The sequence below is a fragment of the Colossoma macropomum genome, unplaced genomic scaffold (genome assembly GCF_904425465.1).
Source record: "Colossoma macropomum unplaced genomic scaffold, Colossoma_macropomum, whole genome shotgun sequence".
In the NCBI taxonomy this organism is placed as follows: Eukaryota; Metazoa; Chordata; class Actinopteri; order Characiformes; family Serrasalmidae; genus Colossoma; species Colossoma macropomum.
In genome coordinates, this window is record NW_023494804.1 from 26,737,111 (window position 1) to 26,760,878 (window position 23,768).

Here is a 23,768-nt window from a genome sequence, read left to right on the forward strand (position 1 = left end):
AACATTAACAACTAACTGCTTAATTTAACCATCCATAAAGATTGTACATAAAGTTTCACTTGGTGGACACCCTCACACAAAGGATGTGAATATGAATTAGTTGGGAATGTTTCATGGACATTTTTAGTACAGTCGATGTAAACAAATGATTCATGTATGTATTTTTAATGTTTTGACTGGCTCTGAATTTGCCTACCTCTTGTCATGCAAAAAAGCTCTGTTTTTGGCAAATTTTTTTCTCTGTTTTTGGACCGTCAGTCAACTTCTTTCCTGACAAAGGAGGCAGGGTTTAGCCACGTTCATTATTGGTCTCATTACGGGTGGATCAGAACAGAGTAAAGCTCATCTCACAGCTTAAAATAAAATCTCTCTTTTAACAAAGACATATCCTGGATCACTGCATGGCCGCTAAGAACCTTTCATTTTTTCAGAAAAAAAATCTATGACTTCACGAAGGCAAAGGAGGCTAACAGCTCACAATGTGCTGCACTATAGTCCCCAGCACGCACTGCAACACAATGTGCGCTCTGACTCTCCTTACCCCCACAACCATCTATGAGACAGGTCAATTCTACTCATATTACCAAACACAGTAGCTGCACTTCAGCTGCAGTTTAACCAATATGAACACCTAACGTTAGCTGAGCAGCTCAGAAATTGAGCCCAAAAATAGTTCAAGAAAATAGGTAGGTTTAAAAGATCGAGCACCTGGGGACACTTAAATTTAGAATATTTCAGGTATTCATGTAATATTTCAAGATCTACTACAAGTCTCTGTATTTTACTGCTGAAGTTTTTGGTATTTTGAAACAATGGCCAGTTCAGGTTACAGCATTAACTAAAAATGAAATAAAAACACTGACGTTCTCTGGACCACGGGTTTGTTGTGATTTTTTAATATGGCCCTTTTAGTGGTTGAGTTTGACCATCCTTTTCCTATCCAGCGTGAGAATCTTACAGTCTTACAGACCTTTCAGGAAGCACACTGAGCTAACTGCAGTTGGTTTAAGCCCAAAATGAGGTTCAGCTCAATATAAGTGAAACATGCAGGCCAATGCTGCACAATTTCATTTTCCTTTGCTGCATTGCAGGAAGCATCTTTTTTTCACTTCAACATGTCAAACATTTCAGACTACTGTGACCAGTCAGTGGTCCATAGGTGGGCACACAGCTGGAAAGCATCAATGGAAAGCTGTTTCATACTCTAAAATCGTCTTTAGCAGCATTATTGGAGCATGAAAGGATAGATTAGATTAGATTTTACAGTCAATCTGGAATTAATATTTTTTAACTTGTTAGTTCATGTCTCTGGAAATGTGTTATAATTTCTAATTCATACATGTCAACTTTAAATGATCATCATTCAACCAATCCAAAATAGGTCTTAATGATGTATGTGCCTGGAACAGAGCAATTAAAACCCAGAAAGCTTGTTGCAATAATCAAATAGTATTGCTTTTTAGCTGGACTTGTGTAATGCCAGCAACTGTGCAAATAATTGCTCAGTGCACATTAATTAATCTTATAGTCGAGCAAACTCCTCGTCAAAAAAGCTGAGCACAACATCTGTGCTTCTGCCCATGAACCACCACCTAAACACAATTTAACAGCAGTTTTACACAAACTGAGTATTCAGCAAGTCTGTAAAGTAAATAACAGCAGGCTGCGCTGATGTGATGTGATTTGGTTTTTAAAGAAAAACATGCCTCTTTTAACTCTTGTTTTCCCCTAAGTAGAATTGGAACACAATAACAGGATGAAATTACTGACCTGAGATCATGATTAAGGAACACATTAATCGTGTGTTCAGAGTATTTGCTGAGGCGAGCTTATTGTGAATGTCTAGGATCACTATCAGTTCAGCTGGGGAAGAACATTTTCTTAAATGGACCATTTAGGAACAAATGAGTTCCAACTGTGGTCCCACAGTAAAAAACAACTAAGTATTCAGACCTTAGATGTTTACAAGGCATTGATTGAACTGATAAGCTAAATATATACAAAATCATCATTTATAGGGTACTTTCTATTGGCCATCCCAAACACACTATGTAGCAAAACATGCATATTACAGGCGGAGAATTTAAAATAAGTATTAATCATCATGCAAACTGTCAGCTAACCATTGGTAATTCCTACACGGTAAACTTTATTTTATGACATTTATTGATTCATTTAACAGATTAATGGTGACAGTCCTACATCACAGGTATACAAAACAATTACACGCATTATGCAAAATTAAAAGCATAGCAGGAAAAACACTGAGCTTGTTTTTTTTTCTTTTTGTTCAACATAGTTCCTTTATATAGCTTATAATACTGCTATTGTGCACTGCATCATTTTGTTACAGGCTCATTCATGGTAAAGGCATTGTACAGGTGGTATAATGCTGGGGAAGTGAAAATTACAATTGTTTTTTTTTTTCACTTGTACAAAAGGGAAAGCTACTGAAACCATATTGGTATCGGTAGATTTTTGCTAAAAACATACCGACATCTGACAAAGTTTACTGATATATCAAACTAATATCTGATGATGTACTTATTGCACATCCAGATGAGCAAAATGTTCAAGTGAACCTAAGCTGCTACACTAAAATGACTGCATTTCATTCATTTTTCTGCATTTGTCACCCTCTAACAAATAGAGAGAGAAATTCTTTGAGGAACCCGGCGATTAAACATTCTGAATCCGATACTGACAAATGTTATATTTCTCTTTAATGCTGATCCAGGTAGACTTAGTCTTAATTTCTACATTTTGTAAATGTTTACATACAAGTATTAGGTGATATGTCCATGGTAAATTTTGCATATTGGCATCAGCCCACAACTCCTATATCAGCGAATCCCCAGCTACAAAACTGACTGTACTCTGAAGAGCAAACGATACTGGGCTAAAGTGCCATCCGATATTGGCATTCTTGTTAAATCATGAACAAATTATTAAATAAATTATAATACATTTATTACTTATCTTTTTGATAGTTTATTGAAAATATTAACAAAACCTGACCTTTGTTTCAAGTACAATGATTAAAAGAAAAATGTCATGAAATAAATACTTTACTAAATTACTAAAATACTAAATTATCATGAAATAAATACTACAAATCTGTGTGCCCCAGTTGTTGGCACCCCTAAAACCTCTAAAAAACTGTATATTCCCATTCATATTTTATGTTATAAAGTTTACCAGAGTGATTAGGAACACTCAAAACACACACGCACACACACACACACACACACACACACGTGCGCACACATTATCTAAGCCACGTATCCTTCTGGGTCGGGGGGGTGCTGAAGCCTAGCCCAGCGGTCACTGGGCGGAAGGCTGGAATAACCTTGGACAGGTCGCCAGTCCAATACATGGCACACTTAAAGCAGCAGTACGTAATATGTTTTTTTTGTTAAAACTGAAAGTAGCATTACTGAGTGTGGAGAAAAAAAAACACATTATAACATGATGTGTGTGCGTTGCTGTGATTCGCCCTGTAAAGCCTGAAATAATGTCAGAGGTACCGGAACAGATTTGGCAAGAGTTTTTCGGACCACATCATTAGTCTTTACATATTAATGTCACATGCAAAAAGATCCAACTCAATATTTAGGTCTCAAAAGCAAAATCAACATTACACTGATGAAGATATGATGACAATAGTAGATAATTTACTCACACTCTCAGAAGATACGTCCTTCACCAATTTTGACAGAGGTCTCTTTGAATACCCTTTCAGCACACTCGCAGAAAGTCACATTCATCCGCACGTGGAGGTCTGAAGCACAATCGATATAACAAAATAGTTTTCCTGTACGTAGCAGGCAATTATATATTTTTACAAGCGAGGTCTCCAAATCCCCAAATTGTACAGAGTGTTGCTTTAAATGGTCAGCTAGTTTCACTGAGGTATAAATATGAGGTGATACACAGGCCAACACTGCCTTCTGAGGCACTGACTTATGGGACAGCGCAAGCAGCAAGGCATTGAGACAGCTGCCCTCAATTTCAGACACAGCCTTAGTCATCCATCACTATGAGAAAGACCAGAGAAAACACCAGTGATGTGCGACAAATGGTTGTTGAGCTGGACAAATCAGGAAAAGGCTATAGGAATATAACTAAACAGCTGAAAATCCCCATTTCCACTATCAGGAAAATAACTAAGAAGTTTAAAGCAACTGGAGATGTTAAGAATCTTCTGGGAAGAGGATATAAATCTATTGATGCCACACACAGTGAGGGGGATGGTTCGAGTGGCTAAAGAGTCTTTGGACCACAGCTGGGGATTGACTGCAGACACTGGTTAGGTCTTGGTGTCAAAATGTCTCCCAAGCTACAATCAGACACCACCTACATAACCACAGATTGTTTGGGAAGGTCCCAGAATAAACCCTCTGCTGTCAGAACCAACAAACTCCATCAAGCGCCTACAGTTTGCCAGACGTTACCGAAACTTTCAGTGGGAACATATTCTATGGTGAGATGAGACCAAAAAAGAGCTTACTGGCAATAAACACATGAGTTGGGTTTGGCATAGACACAAAGATAGCCATGCAGAAAAGTAGCTCATTCCCACTGTGAAGTACTGCGGTGGATCTGTGTTGTTGTGGGGTTGTTTTTCTTCCAAAGGCCCTGGACAGCTTGTTTGGATATATAGTATTATGGACTTCAAGTACCAGAAAATATTAAATCAATGTCAAACTGCCTCAGCCAGGAAGCTTAACCTTGGCCATGGTTGGATTTTCCAGCAAGCCAATAATCTAAAGCACCTCAAAGTCATAGAGAAATGGTTCACTGACCACAGAATCAATGTTTTGCCATGGCCATCCCAGTGGCTTGACCTTATCCCCATACAAAAATGGGGATGAGCTCAAGAGGGGATGAGCTGAAGAGAGGGAGAGGGGAACCCACAAGTGTGGACCTTGGAATCTGAAGGATCTGGAGAGATTTTGTATGGAAGAATGGTCTCACATTGCTTGCCATGCATTTTCCAGTCTCACAAAGTATTAAATGAAGGGGTTCCAACAATTGTGGCACACACAGACTTGGAAAAATATTTATTTCACGATAATACTTCGTTTTTTCTTTCCATCATTGTACTTCACATAAAAATTAGACTTGTATTATATCTTGAATGAAAGATTAAAAGATTGTTTTTTTTAGTACAGCTCATTTTTCTCATGTTTACCAATATTTGTGGATGGTGCTCTATATCATCAGAAGGTCAGGAGCATTTTTAAAGAGAAATATTCTTAAAAAAGAGCGAAGTACAAGCTCCTGGAGGAAAATCAATTCAGTCAAATCAAAGAAAGCCAGCTTAATTATGAACAAAATGAATTTACTTGTGCTTACATTCTGTCTGCCAAACTAGACAGGATCATGAGCGATATCCACTGGATGCATGTAGTTCACACAAAGCACTGCTCCCAAAGCCTAACAATCCCCTGTCCCTTGCAGACAAATGCAAATGCAAGTTTCTGTGACAAGTAGGGGATTTCTATGGGAAAGAGACGCGGATATATAACAGAAAGACTGCCGAGGAGACTCAAATCCAAGGTAAGCGGAAAACACACAAAGAGAGCGTGGAAATGGAAATTTGTAATCTGCCGACTGTGTCAACTGAAAACACAGCATATTTACATGGGAATATATTTACCTCCATGTCCGCATGCCACACACTATCTGAATATTAACGACTTGGAACATGGGGGGTGGGATGATAGTCTTGTTGGTTTTGTTTTATTGATTTGAAGTCATACATATTCATCAAGCTTGAATATTTACTCTAATATGTAAATTGAAGGAACCCAGGACATGATCAGCATTCCTGCTCCTCAAATTTGGGTAAACACACGACAATTATCACAACAACACACATCACATTCATATTCATTAGCTTGATTTAGCATGTTCAAATGTTCAGGCTTTTTGTATGTGATTTTTTGACTAGACATACTGTTCCAGTGTAGAGGAGCAAACAGTGAATGATGAAAACAAATTTGAAATAGCAGCCTCAAAATTTCTCAGTTCAGAACCAGAGTTGTGCTGTATTTAGTATTCACTTGATCTTCAGGTCTAATTTTCACTGATGGTTAAAGTGGGTTCACAGAAATGTGTGCCAATTGTTCTTTGGTCAGTTTTTCTACATCACAATGTTTGTTTTAACCTTGGTCATGACACTGCTAGCTGTTTTTTTAGCATATATGCTTGAACCTAGCTTATTATTAAATTATTTCATTTTTTATTATTATTATTAAACTACTATACATCAAATTAAACTACACACTTTAAAAAATGATGGTTCTTCAAGGGTTCCTTAGTAAAGAAAATGGTTCTATATAGACCATTAACATTCAAAGAACCCTTTTCATGATTAAAGCGTTCGTTGTATCGTGAAAGGGTTCTTCAGATTGATGGAGAATGAACTGTAGATGGTTCTATATAGCACCAACTACTGTTATCTAACTATCATCTACTGTTACGATGCAAGGCTTATTACAATAGAAGAACAGCGTGTTCAAGATTCTATACAGAACCCTTAAAGAACCATCATTTTTAAGTGTGTAGAGAAACTGCTGATTTAGACCTGATTAGCTGAAACATTTAACTTCCACAACTATGAGTGAGTCCAGACGGGAAGTTTTCCTTTCTAACCTCGAAACCAGATTTGTTACATAAGCCAATGTCAGCTCAGAAATGGGGTGGGTGTGCGCAATAGTGATATCACCCCTGTACTTACTTCTGACTGGTGAACTCATCCCATGTTACAACTCTCTCCACTCTACTTTGTTTTTTCCCAGGTTTTGTTTCTCCCAACATATCAAACCTCAGAGAAACTAAAAATCATCATACATATCGTGTATCGTGAAAATGTCTTCAAGCATCGTAATGTTATTGTTCTGCAACATTGCCCATCCCTACCAGGCAGTAGCTACAAATGCTGCAAAGTCAAGCATTACAAATTTGTCTAGTGTATTTTTAATGGAGATGATTTTTGTGAAGGGCTATAATAACTACATATAAAGTTAACTACATGAATTTCCACAGGATTGCTTTAGGAGTCTTACACTAAATTGGATTAATTGCTCTATGATTTATTTTTTAAGAACACCATATGAAGATGAAAATATAACTTAAGTATCACATCAGAAGTGCCACATTAGACATTTTATAGTGTATTTTAGTATCAATACAGGTCTTTTTGTAAGGGATATATTGTGTAAAAAGCAGAAATAACGTTAACTGACACAAACTGCATTTTCACTGTGAGATACAGCGAACCCTAACCACCTAACAGGACACAGTGAAAAACTAGCTAGGTTAATGGTTGGATGTGGTTGGTCATTGTGATTTCTGTGTTAAGTCTATACTTGTTTGTGTTCTTCATAAATAGCTTAAATAATATTTTCACCTATTTAACTAAACAAAAACACTTATCTGTAAGCTGCTAAGCTAACACCAGCTAGCTCTTGCATATAACGTTAGCCTACATACCTAGTTAGCTAGCTAGTGTAAGTTTTCTAGCTAGCTACCGTGTTTGTCTTTTCTTGTAACAAACCCTCGAGCAGTAATTATGGAGGATGCTCACCTTTAGTTACATTCTTCAGCTTTTCCTCCCTGACGTTAGTGTTTAGATATTTCTCGAGCACTGGTCGGTAAAAGTCCGAGAAAACTCCGAAAACAACGTCTGTTGGAAAACCATGATTATATGAGCTATAAAAGTACCCGGATTAATTAACTGCTTAAACCAGCAGCCTTCACTTCTGCCTGCTGTTTTACCAAAGCAAAAAAGATGAGTAGTTAAGAAATAATTGGCTAATTAATCTGCTAAATGAGCTGTCTGTAGTCTTAAAGGGGAACTCCACCGATGTTTTAAAACTCTATTCTATATAATTAAATAGTTGACATGTAAACAACTTCATTGGTGTAGTTTGAAATGCTTAGCATTAGAGAAAATTGCCGAGTCAGAATTGTTTGCAGTGCTGGTGATAGGAACTAGACGTCTGAAGAAGTTAATGCCTCTAAAAAAAACTCCCTCAGATAAAGCTTTTATATGAAATGGTGAGATATATGCTGTCTGACACACTGTTTAATGATAGTTTTGTGATGAAGGTTTGGCATAAAACGTATTTTAATCAATTTACTATATCCCTCCTATTATAGTTGTCCCCATTCAACATTAATCATCTTTAAACATGATTGACATCGTTTTTGATTGACTTGGCAAAGAAACAAAGTACCCGACATAAACTTGGGTGACAATATTAATTATAGTCATTTTCTTGAATTGCTGGGGTCAAATTGACTTGTTCCCAAGGATAAAGGGGTTAGTAAATTTGAAGATAACAGAAACGTTAATTCATTGGTGACGGTGATGTTTGTTTTTCAGATTTATGACTATTTTACCATCAACAACATTACATTAAAAAACTCAGAAGGTACGTGTAGCTTCACTGGTGGGTTAGGATAGTAAATAAAATGGCTGTATTTGTGTTGTAGACATGGCAACCCCTGGTTCCTCTAACCACCAGTGTAATGAAATCACCTTAATGAACTGTTTCACATCAAACCACTCTGAATGACTTTGTTTACATCTCAGCCACTAAACTGTGCAGAAATAAAATCAGTGGAATTCTTTAATGTTCATATATGAAGCAAAGGTGGACAAGAAAAAGCGCTCATTTGTACCATCAATGACAGCATATGAACAGTAAAACAGGGCTGCCAGGATCCCATTGTTTTGTATTTGTAATTCCTTATGGGCAGCAGGCTTAGTATCAAGATCTATTCAGTATTAAATTAGGCTACCTAAAAAGTTGGTATTGGTAAGAGTATTTAAGATTCACAAATCAGAATCAGTAGGAGAATATCAAGTGGGGAGAAATGCTCCTAGCACATTCATTCTGTATGTCTCCAGCCAAATTAATTAATGTATATTGGGAATTATATCCAAATACAGCCCCAGTGTTTCACTTGGAGTTTATAGTGGAATGTCTACAGTGTTTATGTCAAGTGGTTTTATTCAAAAACAACTGGAGCTGACTCTGTACCTCTTTACAGACTGAAACAAATGTACTTTATGCTGTTTGATCAGCGATCCTAAATAATCCAAAAATGATTTTTACCAAACTGTCTGATTAAGCAGCAGAGAATGGAGACCTGAAAACAGACATTAACATTTTATTTTTCCCAGTGACACATAATATTAATATACATGTATATACAAATACATGACACCTAATGTACATTTTTTAGAAAGTAATTCAAAACAAGCAATAACAAAAAAGGAAAAAGCAATCTCTCTTGCACCACAACCTTCAGATAAAATAAAAAGCATTCTTACAAGTCTAAGACACCAGGGAGGACCAACTGGAACATCTGAATAATATCTGCATATTACAGATAAGAAAATGCCCTACCATATACCCCCTATTCATATAAATCACAGACGGTTTGATTATGCATAGTGGAATATGATGTTGATCGGCAGGCTGGTTAAGATGTTATCGCTGTGCGCTTTTGCACAGTCATTCATTCCTTAGTGTACTTAAGTGAGAGATGATATTTTCCTAAACTGGATGAATTACAAGCACCTAACATTTACGTTCCCTTAATAAGATACAATACACAGATATTATTCCATGTCATCAACCCCCATTTTTTTCAGCTATCACACGAAGTGATCTAGATCTACAGTCTTTAGAGTGCATTTTGAACAAAGGCCCTTACGTTATATATACACACGAAATGCTGGGAAATAAACACATACACGATTTTGTTTAGTAGAGCAAATGCAGCAACATGACAAGATGAGTACAAAAAAGGAGAAATCCAGTTCCTTCCATATAACTTTCATTCGTTTTCAACTGTAGGTTTCAATCATGTCTATGTTCCTCCTTTTAACAGCTGAGCTACAAGCCAAGGCTTTTTTTTTTCCACATGGCAGCTGGAGTGTAAACCAAAATAAGGGCATGTTCAGTTCTATTTTAGGGAGGAGTACAGTAAACACAAACTGGTCAGATAGTGTTCAGAGAAATATGCTACTGGATAGGGGTGCATTCTGCTACTATTACTATATTAGTGTCAATATATACAGGAACATTTAGTGAATAATCGCAGAGCATATTTGTGGTTGTTTAGCCTAACTGTGAGGCAACACATGGTGTAGTATATTACAAATGTGCATGTACAAGACAATCAGTGACACATGGCTCTTCAAAGTGTCTGTGATAAATTCCAGACGTCAAATCCTTCTAGTAGTTCTAAAATACACACTCAAACACCATTTAAGCAATGGGCCTGCCAGTATTGTACAATCCAATAGTCTGGTGAAAAAGACAATGCAGAGAGTGCCCTCTACCTGTGCATCAGCACACCTGCAGAAAGCTGAAGCAAATGGAATCCTCAGATACCTTAGTAATCTGAACATGTTCAAATCTATTTTACATATAATTTCTAATCAGATTCAGTCAAAGACCAGACTGGGCTAACTCTCAACCTCTTATGCAAGGGCATGATTTTCCTTATTTAGAGTTGAGAATTGTACATATTTAGAGTGCCTAGTTTGCCAAAACCACATAGTGGTGAGACCTCAAGTGTCTAAAAACAGAATTCCCACTAAGCAGGGAAAATTAAAGACATTCCACAGAGAGCACAACTTAAAGTCCTAGAAGAAAAAAAATTCAAACTAACATTCACTTTCAGAACATAGTGTAAGTCACTAACACCCATCTATACTAGTGAAATATCCAGGAGCTCTCCACCAAGCAAGTTTTTTGGAAGACTAAGATCCATTAATGCTATTTCAGGAAAGAATATAAATAATCTGCTTAAATAATTCCACTCAGCCAAAAACCTTCAGAACAGTAAATAATAATTCATACAAAGCTGACAAGGTCACATCAACATGTGATTAGATGTGTCAGGTACAGAAATGACTTCAAGAACAGAGTCAAATTCTGTAATTGGCAGCAAAGGTAAAGGTAATAAACTGAGTGCAGGCCTTGCTTTGTGGCTGCACTAAATCTATCACAGGAGTTACAGTTAAAAAAATTAGTGTGATCTGCTGACAGTGTGTAATGCACACAACTTTAGTAAACCTGAACTATTATTCCCTTCAAATCTTTCAATATCAAAAAGACAGGGAAACTCTATGGCGATAACAGTGTTACAGTACATAAACAGTACCAAGCTTTAACTTGTAATGTTGCTTGTTAGTAGTTTTAGTGTTTTAACGGCATGCGTAGTGTTCCTCTTAATGTGCACACCTACATGTGTACAGTATTATTACAGTAATCAATTTTGGTCCAGTTTTCAAGGTGACAAGACATTTCAAACACTCAACCTCAAAATGTACAACTGCTTAATCATCATTGTTATTGGATACACAGTACTATCTATCTAGACCAAAGAGTGAACTATGGTTGCCTTGTGTGGTGTAACACAATCACGTCTTGCACTATAATTCAATATTTTCCTCCTCAAATCTCTCTCATACACTCAATCTCACTCATACAACACAAAAATACAGAGATAGAGGGAAACCTGAGCTCCTCAGAAGAGGTCAGGAGAAGTGAAACGTGTGTTCTAGGCTTGATGAAAGCCCGCCGTGCCCCGTTTGAAATCCCACAGAGGGAGCAGGCAGGTGGAGGACGTGCTGGGACGGGAGAGGGGTGGGTGGGATGAACTCTCTTTTAGGGCGTCTGGGCTCCAGACCTTTTGAAGCTGCCAAGCAGGCTCTGCACGCCCTTCTTGACACTGGAGCCCACTCGGCGTGCCACTGAGTCTGCAGGAGGGCCTGGCAGGCATGAGGTGGTGCTCGGGGGTCTTGCATCCAGACACTTCTGGTACCTCAGCTGTCACAAGGACACAAATGTTGCAGTAAACTATGGTTCAGAAGTTTGAAAATCAGTTGGCATAATGTCATTCTCTATGCAACAGTAACTTAATATGTAATAAGTAATATTTGTATAATCTCTAACAGGCCACTCATGATCAAGACATTTTAGCCGATGATTGTCATGTAAGTAACTGCAAGGTCTTTCTTTATTAATTGTATGCAACTATTAAAGTATGTACTCTTAAAGTATATAGATCCTTACGTTGACAAATTGCCTTACACTTAGCAGCTCCCAACTGGAGACAGAGAGCATGAGCTCAAATAAACAAACCTTATTTACCACTGGCCTCTAAAACATTTACAGCGTCCGTCAGACAATGGAACTTCTGTTTTTCCACAAATCTCAAACATGCCTCAACACAACTGATTAAAATAACAACAAATACACATTTTGCTTGATGTGATGTGATTGTAAATATATTGCAAAATAACTGCAGTCATCTTAGATAATTGTGATTAGATATTTCTGTAATAAATACCGTGCTGCTTCATTATTCTTCAAGCTGATTTCATCACCAATTTTAAATAAAGTCTGGATATTACTTTAACTTTTTGTTCAATTTATATTTTTGACACTTCACATTTTCATGTTCAGCAGTTCATAATTCTGGACAATCTCAATTTTTAGCTTCCTATTAATGAATTGAAATCTACAAAATTTCACAGTACTAGTGTGTGTATACACACACACACACACACACACACACACACACACACACACACACACACACACACACAAACACACACACATGTAACTTGTTCATAACATTCCTGATTTCAAAGTTTTGAACGTAGAACTTAAAAAAAAAAAAGCAGAAAGCATTTCAAATGTTAAACAGATGACGTTTTCAGTAAATTCCACACATTCTCCAGTACATGTTCTGCATTATTATTCTCTCACTTACCATACAAGCAGCTTGCACAGCCTCACTAAGGCTGGCAGCATTGGGCTCACACCAGAACATGTGGCAGATGAAGTCTCCAGGGCCTTCCGCCATGATAAAAGCAAACGTGTGGATGTCCTTTCCTACACCCATGAACGACAGGAACCGCACTCGACACTCTGACAGAACCTCCTCAGTCTACATCCACACAAATAACACAAAACAGACGTGTGAAAAAATATAATACAAAGGCAAAAAGCTCTTATGCAACGCTGGAAATCTAACGTGAAAGACACAAGTATAAAATGTAATTCATATTATGTATACTGGTATACTCACATCTGAAATAAGGATAGTAAGAGTAGCAGAAGCCACATTCACAGTTACTGGGGTCCATTCTTCTTTGTCTTTGGAGCTAAGTGCAGTCTCCAAGGCAGAATTAACAATGTCCATGCCTAAATGAAGCACACACACAGTAAGAGCAATGTCCAGTAACACAAACCTACATAAAAATTCAATAGCAAACTTCCTGCTACTGTAAGTGTGAGCTAACCACTCTGATATGTGCCAACTACTTTAGTCAAATCAGTCCTAGACCTAGCAAACTGCTTCTTTCAAATCTATCAATTAGCTAGCTCTCCACAACCTGAGCTAGAAGAGGGAAAAGAATTATGCACCCTTTGTCTGCAAGCAATGAAAGGGTGTTTAAAGATAACAAAATGAATTCTAAAAAAAAGTTAGTATTACACTTTACCATAAAAAATGTAAAATAAAAGTTAAAATGAAGTAGGAACTGAAGTTGTCCCATGCAGAGGACATCTTTTCTCAAGTGATTTTAAGACAATGCACTCATAAGAACTGGTGCACTTACTGCATTAGGCATCGACACTTAAAACGTTTTAGTAGTAGAGCAAAGGGTGGTAAGAACCAAATGTTAGTAACAAGGTTTACCAAAAAAACATTGCCTTAAGACAACCAGTGACCTAACGCATTTTCATAATCATCGTGACAAAGTGGCAAGCCTGCATCCCTGACTTTTACAAATGCCGTTTCCACAAGCACATAGAAAAAAGTGTAGATCCACTTAAAATGAAGAAGAATTAGTGTTCCTTACCTACTGGTTTTGCTACTGGCACATTACCAAGGTAGCGCACCTGGAAACGCTGGACCAGCTCATTCTTTGGTGCTGGGAACTCTAAATGTTACATAATGAAAAAATGTTGATGAAGGTGACAGTAAGAAGCTGTAGATTGTGCTAACAATGCTTTGCAGTTTAAGCTGTCATGATGTCACACATAATACATTTTGCTTAGTTGCATTATTTGTACATCATACCCTGGAATGGAAGATCCACCAGTTTGGATGGGTCGATGTTGAGTCTATTCAGACTTGATTTTGAGGACTTCCTCTGGGCCATAATCTGCAGAAAAAGGGCCAGTCTGCATTACATACAATGGATAAACACAACTATGGTTCCCACAGTAGTGGGCGTTATAGCTGTTCAGCCTGTATACTTGAAATTCTTGCTAAGGTGAGTTTTGTCACATCCTTTATATAAATTAGTGCAACACATAGACAGATCAAAACAAGCCACTAACATTTTCGTGTTTAGCTCAATGGTTGAGTCAGGGATGTTTCAGACACATCTCAAGTGAAAATAAAAATGCAGCAGTCCATCAATCACCTCCAAATGTGCAGTCAGTTGCAGTCTGAGGTAGTCTAACGTTGTTTTTGAGGCAGAGGACATAAATGAGTATTATGACGACATGGTCTCAGGGCCTGGTCTTTGGCTAGCAGTAGACGGAATTGTTACCATGAATGACTTAAGCAAATTCCGGCAGTGTTGAATGGTCACTGATGTAAGCACAAGTGTATGGGACACATGTGAGACAGATGACTTGAGGAAACATAAAACACTTAGTACCATGTTTGGCCTGGCCCAGAAGAGTCCCTATATGCTTACTCATAAGATTAGGGGTAATGTTTAAAAAGAGTTCACTTAAGCATCTAAAACAGTTGCCAAGAAGTGCAAGTAACCAGAGTGCATGATCAATGCTTACTCTATAGCTGAAAAATGTTTACCTTGGAACAGATGTCATGCATGCTGGTGGCAATGTTCTTGGCAGGAGTGTCGCATCGGAACACATGACACTTCAGAACATGGGTCAGCTTGTCTCGAGCCACGTATGCAAAGTCCCTGGGGTGAGAAATCAAAATTAGTGCTTGTGTGCATTAAAGCATATTTGCGTTCAGTGTATGAAATAGATATGGGAGTGTATGAGGTGGCTATGGAAGTAAAAGACAACAATCGAAAAAAAATGGAAATGATACTGTATTAAATGAAATAGTGAAATAAACTACACATTTAAAACAAAGCTACGAAAATGACTATGACAAATGTATAATTTGACCCTATGAATCTACTACACTTCATAAACATAATTAAGACATCAAAAACCGCATACAGCAATGAGAAGCTCATAAAGGTGAGGCTGGATGGGTGAAAATGAGCTGTGGCAGCACACTGCCATGACAACCACATATATGGAAAATCGTGCACAATAATAGCAATACACTACCTCTCCCTGAGTCCCAGAACGCAGCAGCATAGAGAGAAATTAAACAAGGTTTGAATAGCAAAACAAAAGAGGGAGCACAACAAAAGTCCAGCTTGGTCTAGAAAGTCAAATTAAGGCTAAACCAAACAAAGCATGCATGTAACTGAACATAATTTATATGCATCAACGTGTATTATTTATGCAACATTGTTTAACTACACAATAGATGCTAAATTTAACTTAAAACAGCAACAGAACGTAAAGTAGCAGGGAAGGCAAGTACAAACAATCTATGCTGAAGGTTATGTTTAAAAGAGTGAGACCATTTTTGAGAGATTTTTTTGTTTATACTGTAAAGCATCCTTCAGTGTGAGAAAGGCGCTACATGAAAAGAATTATTATTCATATTATCATTATATAGTGGTAATTTAGGATATGTCTTCCACAGTATCCCCATCAAAACTCCCAATTAAAACAAAGGGCATTTTTTAAGGACTGGTGAAGACATATTCTGAGTAGGGATGAGACAGAAAATGTGTCAATAATTAAAATATAAATAAAATGATGGTGTAAAAAAGCACATCTAATTCTAAATGTTACATCATCTAATCATATATTAAAGTATTAATATTCAGAACTCTGACTGAAATTGACAGGAAAACTACAACTTCAGAGAACAACTCTACACACATAAATGCAGCAATGTTAGTAGGACACACTATTAGTGGGGCTGAACAATTAATCATTCTAATCAAAATCAAATTGGAAAGAGCACAATGTTCAAATCACAAGAGCTGCAAATTACATCTGTCTTTCTCATTATTGAATACTGTCATAAGTTTTAAAATGGGAAATTTACCCTAACAACAAAGAGCTTGTGAGCTGGCAGCCTTGCATAATACATGTTCAAGCCTTAAGTCAAAAAAATAAAATCGATGTGCTAGTCTTCTGACAAAAAGTTCCACAACTTAAAGGAGCACTATGCGAGAATTGGTATTTTTTGCTCTATGGCTCCCCCTTAAAAAATTATTTTTTTTGCATGCTAGCCTGAAATGTGACTAAAGGTTAGATTACTTTTTGGCATCTGGAAAAACTACAAAACCCTGGAGACCAGGATGACACAGATAAAGTTACAGTCTTGTCACAATTCATAAATAACACTGGCAGAGTTGTACACTCTGATGTGGGATCTTCGTCGTTTTCCCCATTAGCCGTGAGACTATCTTGCATTCTTATATCCCTTTTAGCTCTCGCCATGAGTAAAAGCCAGTTTGAGATTTACTCTTCTCCTGTCTCTTGTTAAGTCACTCTCTCTTTTTCTCTTCCTCGCTTCCGCCAACTACGTCTTCTTCGCAGCCTCCACCATGAAGTGCATGCTGGGAATACCAAGCTAGGTTCCTATAGCTAGCTGTGTGACGAAGTTGTAAAGCATTACGCAGTTCTCATGAGAGGTTTCGGGCCTGCTCCTCCAAGGTTACATAGTGCTATAGCAGGCGTTCCGGGCCCCGAGTGGGTCTATCATAGATATAATGTCTATTATAGAAATTAATCAATCTCAATATTCGAAATATTGGTCAGACAAATCAGATTTAGATATTTACCCAAGATTGTTCAGCCCTAATTGTTAGTGAGCTAAGAGTGATTTAGGATTAGACAGGATGTATGAATGTGCCATTTCTCAACATCTTGCAAAAACATTACAGAATATGAGCTAAAACTAAGAATTTAATCTTTTCTCTAATATTTAGAGCAGGTATGACTAAAGCTTGCACTGACCTCCCGTTATCCCTGCCAACACCCCACACACGGATGCTGACTATGGGCTGGGAGTGGAGCAGGGTCTGACCCAGTGGATCTATTAGGTTCAGCATCTCATTCTCCAGCACCAGAAGCATGTCTTTACCCTGAAGAACAACATCAGAAGATGTCACCAACTTTTAACTTCACACCATGTGTAATGTCTCAAGGTCTCCATTAAAAATAAACACATGCATACCTCTCCCCAAATGCCAGCAGTGTCATGCAGGTTATGTTTGTGATAGGAGAGTTGTCTGATGCAGTTGTTGACAGCAATGCTGCTCTTGCCAGGTGCCATCTCTTCTTCTGATATCTCCACCCAACCCAGAGATCGTACCGCAAAGCACTATAAAAACACAAACATGTACAAGCGACAAATGCTTAGATGCAGTGCAGCTTTTATTGGGAATTTTAAATTTAAACATGTAAAATGTAAGAATTAGCACCAATTAAAGATTTAATGAGAAGTACTGCAGGTTAGACATTATAGGAAATTAATATCTTGCTCCATACCTTGGCCTCCACGTCAGTACTGTATGAATTTGGTTTCTCTTCTCCTTCAGTCTGGGAACAGCTGAATATAAACATACAGAGAAAAGCATCTTAAAATTAGGAAGCAGTACTGTTTAGCACATGCCAGTAGCAACACTTTGCAATTCACATCTCTGAAAACCTAAATGAAAAAGAGGCACACCTGAGGTTGATGGAGGCATAGCGCAGAGTAGCCCCCTCAAATTCCTTCAGACTCTGATCAGAAGTTACATCCTCTTCCTAAACAATAAGAATGACAGGCAAAAAATGTAAGACTTTCATGATTACCAATTCTTCAAACATCTGCACTGATGAACAGCATAATAAAGAGAGTTCACATACCTTCCACAGATCATCATTGAATCTATTTGGACGGGACACACTATTCCACGTAATCTAAAGATGAAATGTTCATATTTCAGTCTTGATATACATTCAACCAAGCAGTGACAGAAATAAAACTTCCTTTGAATTATTAACAGCACTCTTCATTGTCTTAACTATACGGTACTATACAGTACTACTGTATAGTTAGCTGATTAGATAAAACATGTTTTGTCCACTCTTAAATACCCTTGTTCCTTTTTCATTACATCTTGCAGATGTACATGCCTTACAAAAACTTGCATGTCCTGTAAATTAAAAAAAATTAATAAGGTTGTCTATTATGATTCAATACACTGGAAGCAATAATGCTCACTGCTTGTACCTGTGGCTCCTCAGAGGGGGTAATGGCAGGGGAAGTGCTCGACGGTCTCTCTGGGGCTGCACCCTCCTCCAGGGGAGATGGTGGCTCCCACTGTGTGGTGCCAGTGGGAATATGCCAGTAGTAGGTGCCTGAGGTATCCCGCACGCGCATCCATCCAGCTGGCAGGTCTGTGTCTGTTTCAAATGCGCTGCGGTCCCAATAAGACTCTAATATTCATGCCAGATGGTGGTGGGGGTGGTATTAAAGAAAAAAAAAAAATTAGAAATGTTACAATAGGCTGTAATCTCAACACACCACACGGCTATGCTCATCATAAACCTTTCATAGCAAGAAAACAACTATTTAACCTTATTTAATTAAAACCAACATTCATGAAATAGCCCAATTTACGCTAGCTCTGTACATACAGTTGGTATTATGCTCCTATTAGGAAATCTGGGTCTAAGCAGCGTTTTATCTATGGGGAAAACAAACAGTGGTCTTGAAGGCTGCCACTATCTTACGCTGTGGTAAACAAAAATGTTGAACAGTTGACACGTTTTGCCAATCATACATTCCCCCACCAAATGTCACCAGATCCTGAATTACAAGGTTGTTATAGATTAGATTAGACCGAACTTAGTCATTGTGCAGAGTACAGGTACAGAGCAAATGAAATACAGTTAGGATCTAACCAGTAATAGTTTAGTAATAGTAATATTTACATATAAAGTGCATGAAAGTAACCATGGTAAGTGAGGCTATGGCTACAATATGTACAATTCAGGACAGTAGAGTCTTAAACAAAATGTAAATATGCAAGTATAAAAATATAATATACATATATACAAAGTAAACGGAGAGTCAAATAACGAGAGTCAAATTTTTATAGAGTCAAATTATGAATACCGCTACATGCAAGCTAACATTGAGACTGGCAAGCCCACCACAAATACGCAAGCTTAGTCAAATGTGGTAGTTAAGCTGCTTTGGGAGTAGTAGCCTTCAGTCTGAGTACCTGATGTTGGTATATAAAAGTGTACATACATGTGTAGCATGTGTGTAGCATTATATATATTTTGACTCCTAAACAACCTTTTAATTTAGAGGACCCAAGAACACTTTGTGGTCAAATGTATACAACATTTTTGTTTACCACTGGACACAATGGAGGCAATTTTCGAAAACGGCATTTATTTTCCCCCTTGAAAAAAACTGCTTAGACCGGAGTTCCTAATATGGTCATGATGTCGACTACAGGGGTCTACATCACATTACAATTACACTGCTGGACCTGATGATTGCAATTGTGCCATTAAGCATGAAAGAAACATAAAAGTAAATTCTTTATCTGCTTTGATTAAAGATTGCATTTTATAACCAAAATTATCTACCTTGTTATGACTCATTACAACACTAACCTAAATTGTCTGAGATCGGTCAGTTGCACAATAAAAATTAAGTGAGAGCTGATTTGCATACTGCAGCCTTTTCTGATACCAGTTTTGCAAGAAGATATGTTGTGCGGTCCTAATTTGTGCACTATTACAGTACTATGATAAAAACTAGTATAAAGCAGGCTACCTGGATCTCCGTCAGGGGTGCTGTTGGCAGTGCTCCCCTGGGACAGAGACATACAGCTGGAGTCCTCATCACTAGCTCCATTCTTGCTGAACAGTAAGCATGTGTTCCTGCCTCCGCCTTCAATGCTTTTCCTCGACTCACTGGTGCTCTGTGTCTCAGAGGAGTCTGTGTCCTTCTCTCCACCCCCGAGAGGGAGGTTCTCCTCTTCTTCTTCCTTCTCCTCCTCTTCCTCCTCCTCCTCATTCTCTTCCACCTTGCCCTTGGGGGCCTCAGTGGTATCAATTAAAATAGGCTCGTTGGCGGCGTTCCTAACATCCAAGTCAGAGCACAATACCTCCAGGGTCTTATTATTCTCCACGTCATTCCCTTGCACCCCAATCATGGAGTTCCGGTTTGGGTTCATGTCCGGGCTTTCGTTTTCATTTTCGACCAGGTTAAGGTTCTGGTCTGGGTTTCTGTTTAGGTCCTGCTGCTTCTCAGCTACTTTGCGCAGCTGGTTCTGGCCTTCCTTCATCCACTTGGCATTGCTCCCAGAGACAGGGTGACCCTGCTCATTTTCCTGATTCCTGGCCCGCTCTTCCTCACGGTGTTGGAGGGAAGCGTCATCATCCAGTCCACCCATGATGCCGTTGAGGAGCTGGGATGGGGTGGTGCTGGCGTAGATTCGGCGGCTCTTAGGAGATGAGGTACACGAGCCTTTAGCTTTGCCTAACTCTGCGTCTAGAAGGGCACTATGGGGGCAGCGTAGATCGAGGTTCAGTGAAGGGGGCAGACAAGTGTTCTCGTTGACCACGTCTGAAGAGTTTTCCAAAGACATGGCACAGAGCTGGAAGCCTCTGGAAAGGGCTGTCAAAAAGAACTTTTTAACTTCCATGACAGTAATAAAAGTAACCCATGATACAGTACTTTTTTGTGGTGAAGAGAGGTGGGTAGGGGAGCATAAACTCAATCAAGAAAAAGGAACTGTTACTCCAATTAAACAATGACTTTAGTAAAACTACCTTTTCAAAAGTACTAACTTAGAGAACCGTAATGGAACTCCTTAGTACATCTGCACCTAACAACACAGAAACCTTCATTTGTTAAGTGCTATTGTTCTCTTTTGGGATCTTTTTGGTCTAAAATAAAATTCTAAACCTCAAAACTGAGAGGTGTGAGCAACAGCCAAGTTTAGGTGTTGTCACCAACGTAACACTATGGAACTAAACACAAAAAAGGAAGCAACAACTAGATGATTAAAATGTAAATTAGTAAGAAGTAGATTACTTTCCTCACATCACAAATACACCTGAGAAGAAGTAAAATAATACAACATTAATCAATATTTTACTTAGGTACATGTAAAGAGTTACTGCCCAACTCTGGTGGTGATAATTTTTCTCTGCTAGGCACTGTACACAAAAAGTCCCCCAGCTGTTAACACCATGGTCCAGCAACTTCGTGAGGAGACTGGATGGTATTTTGGCATATTAATAAACGTGGTAAGTGTCTACAAGAATAGAACAGATTCCTCAAATTACATCTTCGCTTCGTTCAGGTTGCGGGGTTCAGTGTTGTGGCAGTGTGAAGAGAGGTCCAACTGAACATGATTACAATTTAACATTATTTGTTCTCGATTTTTAATGTCTCTAAAGCTGGAATCAGCTCGACACAGTGGTTAATGACAGTCCTAGAATTATTTTAGTATTCTTCAAACAGGTCGTGACTTCAATCTCTTCAGCACTAACGTTACAAGCATGTAAAGATGATCGAGTAAAACACCTGTCTGTGTTTGTTTATGTTCTTATTTTTAGCTAGCTATATTAGCAACGTATCATTACTGAACTGTAACTACAACATTGGGGAGCTACGAATCCGTAATATCAGCTGTTGTGTAGCTATATGGCTAACGTGGGCCTTAACGTTAGCTTCGCATTTAGCTTAACGTTAGCTAGCTGGTGGCGCTGGAGGCTAACGTTCGCCAACCGACAGCCTTCTGACGACCACCATACAACGGTGAAAGATACGAGATAATGTTGAAATAATCAATGTACGACTATAATTATATATGTCGTTGATTCAATAAAGTAATGTCGATCTAATTCCCTGACTAGCCAACGCTAGCATCATCCTCCATGATCTCTCTCACTCCCACAACATAAACACACCCTGAACCAGAACCAGTCAATGAATAACCGAGCTAAACCGGGCTTAACCTTAACCAATTATCCATTTTGAACATAAAACAAAAAGAGTGAAACGACGTTAGCTCACCTTTTATAGAGTATCCTTCATTAATGTCCAGCAATTCGTGTAACCAAGTAAATGAAACGGAAAAACGTCCCCCTCCTCCTCCTCCGCTCGCCCGCTATGCTGTATTCATAGGACTGCATCAGCTAAGCTAACCAGGCTAACACCGTTAGCCACCGCCTGCGTCACACCGCCCACGTCAACGCAGCGTCGACTTCCAAGGGGCTCTTTAATGATGCTGTCGTATTTTTTAGAGGGTGTCAAGGAAAATTTCCGGATACTCTTTAGCTAGATAGGAACCAAATATCAAATATTTCTAATTATTTAGACCTACACAGGTGTACTTGTTAGCTATAATTATGGAAATTTTTCTCTCTGCATACTTTGTCAGCCCCCTTTTTAATGGTCAGGATCCCCACAGGACAACCACAGAGCAGGTATTATTTGAGTGGTGGATCGTTCTCAACACTGCAGTGACACTGACGTGGTGGTTGTGTGTTAGTGTGTGTTGCGCTGGTACGAGTGGATCAGACACAGCAGCGCTGCTGGAGATTTTAAACACTGTGTCAATGTTAGGGCCGCCAAATGTCACATCTCTGTCCTGATTTCACTTCCCAAGGACCCTCGGCCAAAGTTAGCAAGTTAACATGTTTTAATGATCATGCAAGCCTTTACAGTTAATTTCAAAACTTCACAGATTTAATTCAGTTGTGAGCCAGCTTTGTTGCATTTGTTTAGGAATGTACTGAAGTTCACAAAAAGTCAGGCACATACATATCTACCTATGCCTTTTGAGGTTCTGCCCAGAGTTGCTGACTGATGGCTGTGATATGCATGATTCGTCCAAAAACACTGCGAGCGGGCATTTGAGCCACCACTTTTCAAAATACTGGGCCGAAGACCCACCTCTTTCTGATCGAGTTCAGATCACTTACATCATAAAAAAATGAAACTACGTGAAGCGCTGACCAATAGACACGAACAGAGAAAGAGTGTGAAAAAAACAGAGCCAATCAGAATCTCCATTTCAACTGGCGGCGGGACATTTCCCAATCAGTATAGACTTTGTGAGTTCGTGTGCAGTGAGAGGAGCTGCAGCTCACTGATCTGGTTAAAGTGTTTTACTGTGATACATGAGCTAATGCACTGAGCTGCAGTTTATGTTGATGTGAAGTCTATGTGAATTTACGAAATGTCAGATTTTTCAATGTCAATGTAGCAGTAAGAATATTACATTGCTAAACTGAGAACGTTTTCAGATCTACCATGGTTGGTGCAGGCCTGTTGAACTTTTTCTTTAGTTTGGTGAACACATCCGTATTCAGGTCCACACAGAAGAGCTCATTCCTGAGGGAATTCAACACCAGAACGTGTTTTTCTCAGTGCACATCAGCACTGTACTGTCCGCACAGTCAGTCACACAAAGATTTGTGTTTGATTTGGGCACATGGATCACAGAGTGTTTTTTTGGCCAAGCATCAGCGACCTGACTAGTTTGATTCAAATTGACAAACCAATCATAAACAAGAAGATATCAATTATGATTTATTACTATTGCTATGATGCACTTTTTTCCTATTTTTTATATCTTT

The 23,768-nt window shown here is 38.5% G+C and overlaps 1 protein-coding gene across 1 annotated transcript; it reads right to left on the reverse strand.

Annotated features, from left to right (window-relative positions):
• Positions 1–9,170: 9,170 nt before the first annotated feature.
• On the reverse strand, positions 9,171–22,319 carry apbb1 (amyloid beta (A4) precursor protein-binding, family B, member 1 (Fe65)). The gene is made up of 14 exons (XM_036594772.1): positions 22,201–22,319; positions 19,948–20,793; positions 18,385–18,590; positions 18,018–18,071; positions 17,839–17,915; positions 17,658–17,718; positions 17,344–17,490; positions 17,124–17,251; positions 14,872–14,986; positions 14,125–14,209; positions 13,904–13,984; positions 13,129–13,244; positions 12,811–12,987; positions 9,171–11,861 (listed from the first exon to the last, which is right to left on the reverse strand). Exons 2-14 carry the CDS (start codon positions 20,762–20,764, stop codon positions 11,700–11,702), a joined length of 2,226 nt encoding a protein of 741 aa, XP_036450665.1. The 5' UTR covers positions 20,765–20,793; positions 22,201–22,319; the 3' UTR covers positions 9,171–11,699.
• Between the last annotated feature and the right edge of the window lie 1,449 nt (positions 22,320–23,768).

Coding starts and splice junctions, on each gene's coding strand:
- apbb1 (XM_036594772.1), bottom strand. CDS start 20,764: ATGTCTTTGGAAAACTCTTCAGACGTGGTCAACGAGAACACTTGTCTG. Junction 17,916..18,017: donor TCAATGATGATCTGTGGAAG/GTATGTGAACTC, acceptor CTTATTGTTTAG/GAAGAGGATGTAACTTCTGA. Junction 17,252..17,343: donor CTGCTGGCATTTGGGGAGAG/GTATGCATGTGT, acceptor GTTGTTCTTCAG/GGTAAAGACATGCTTCTGGT.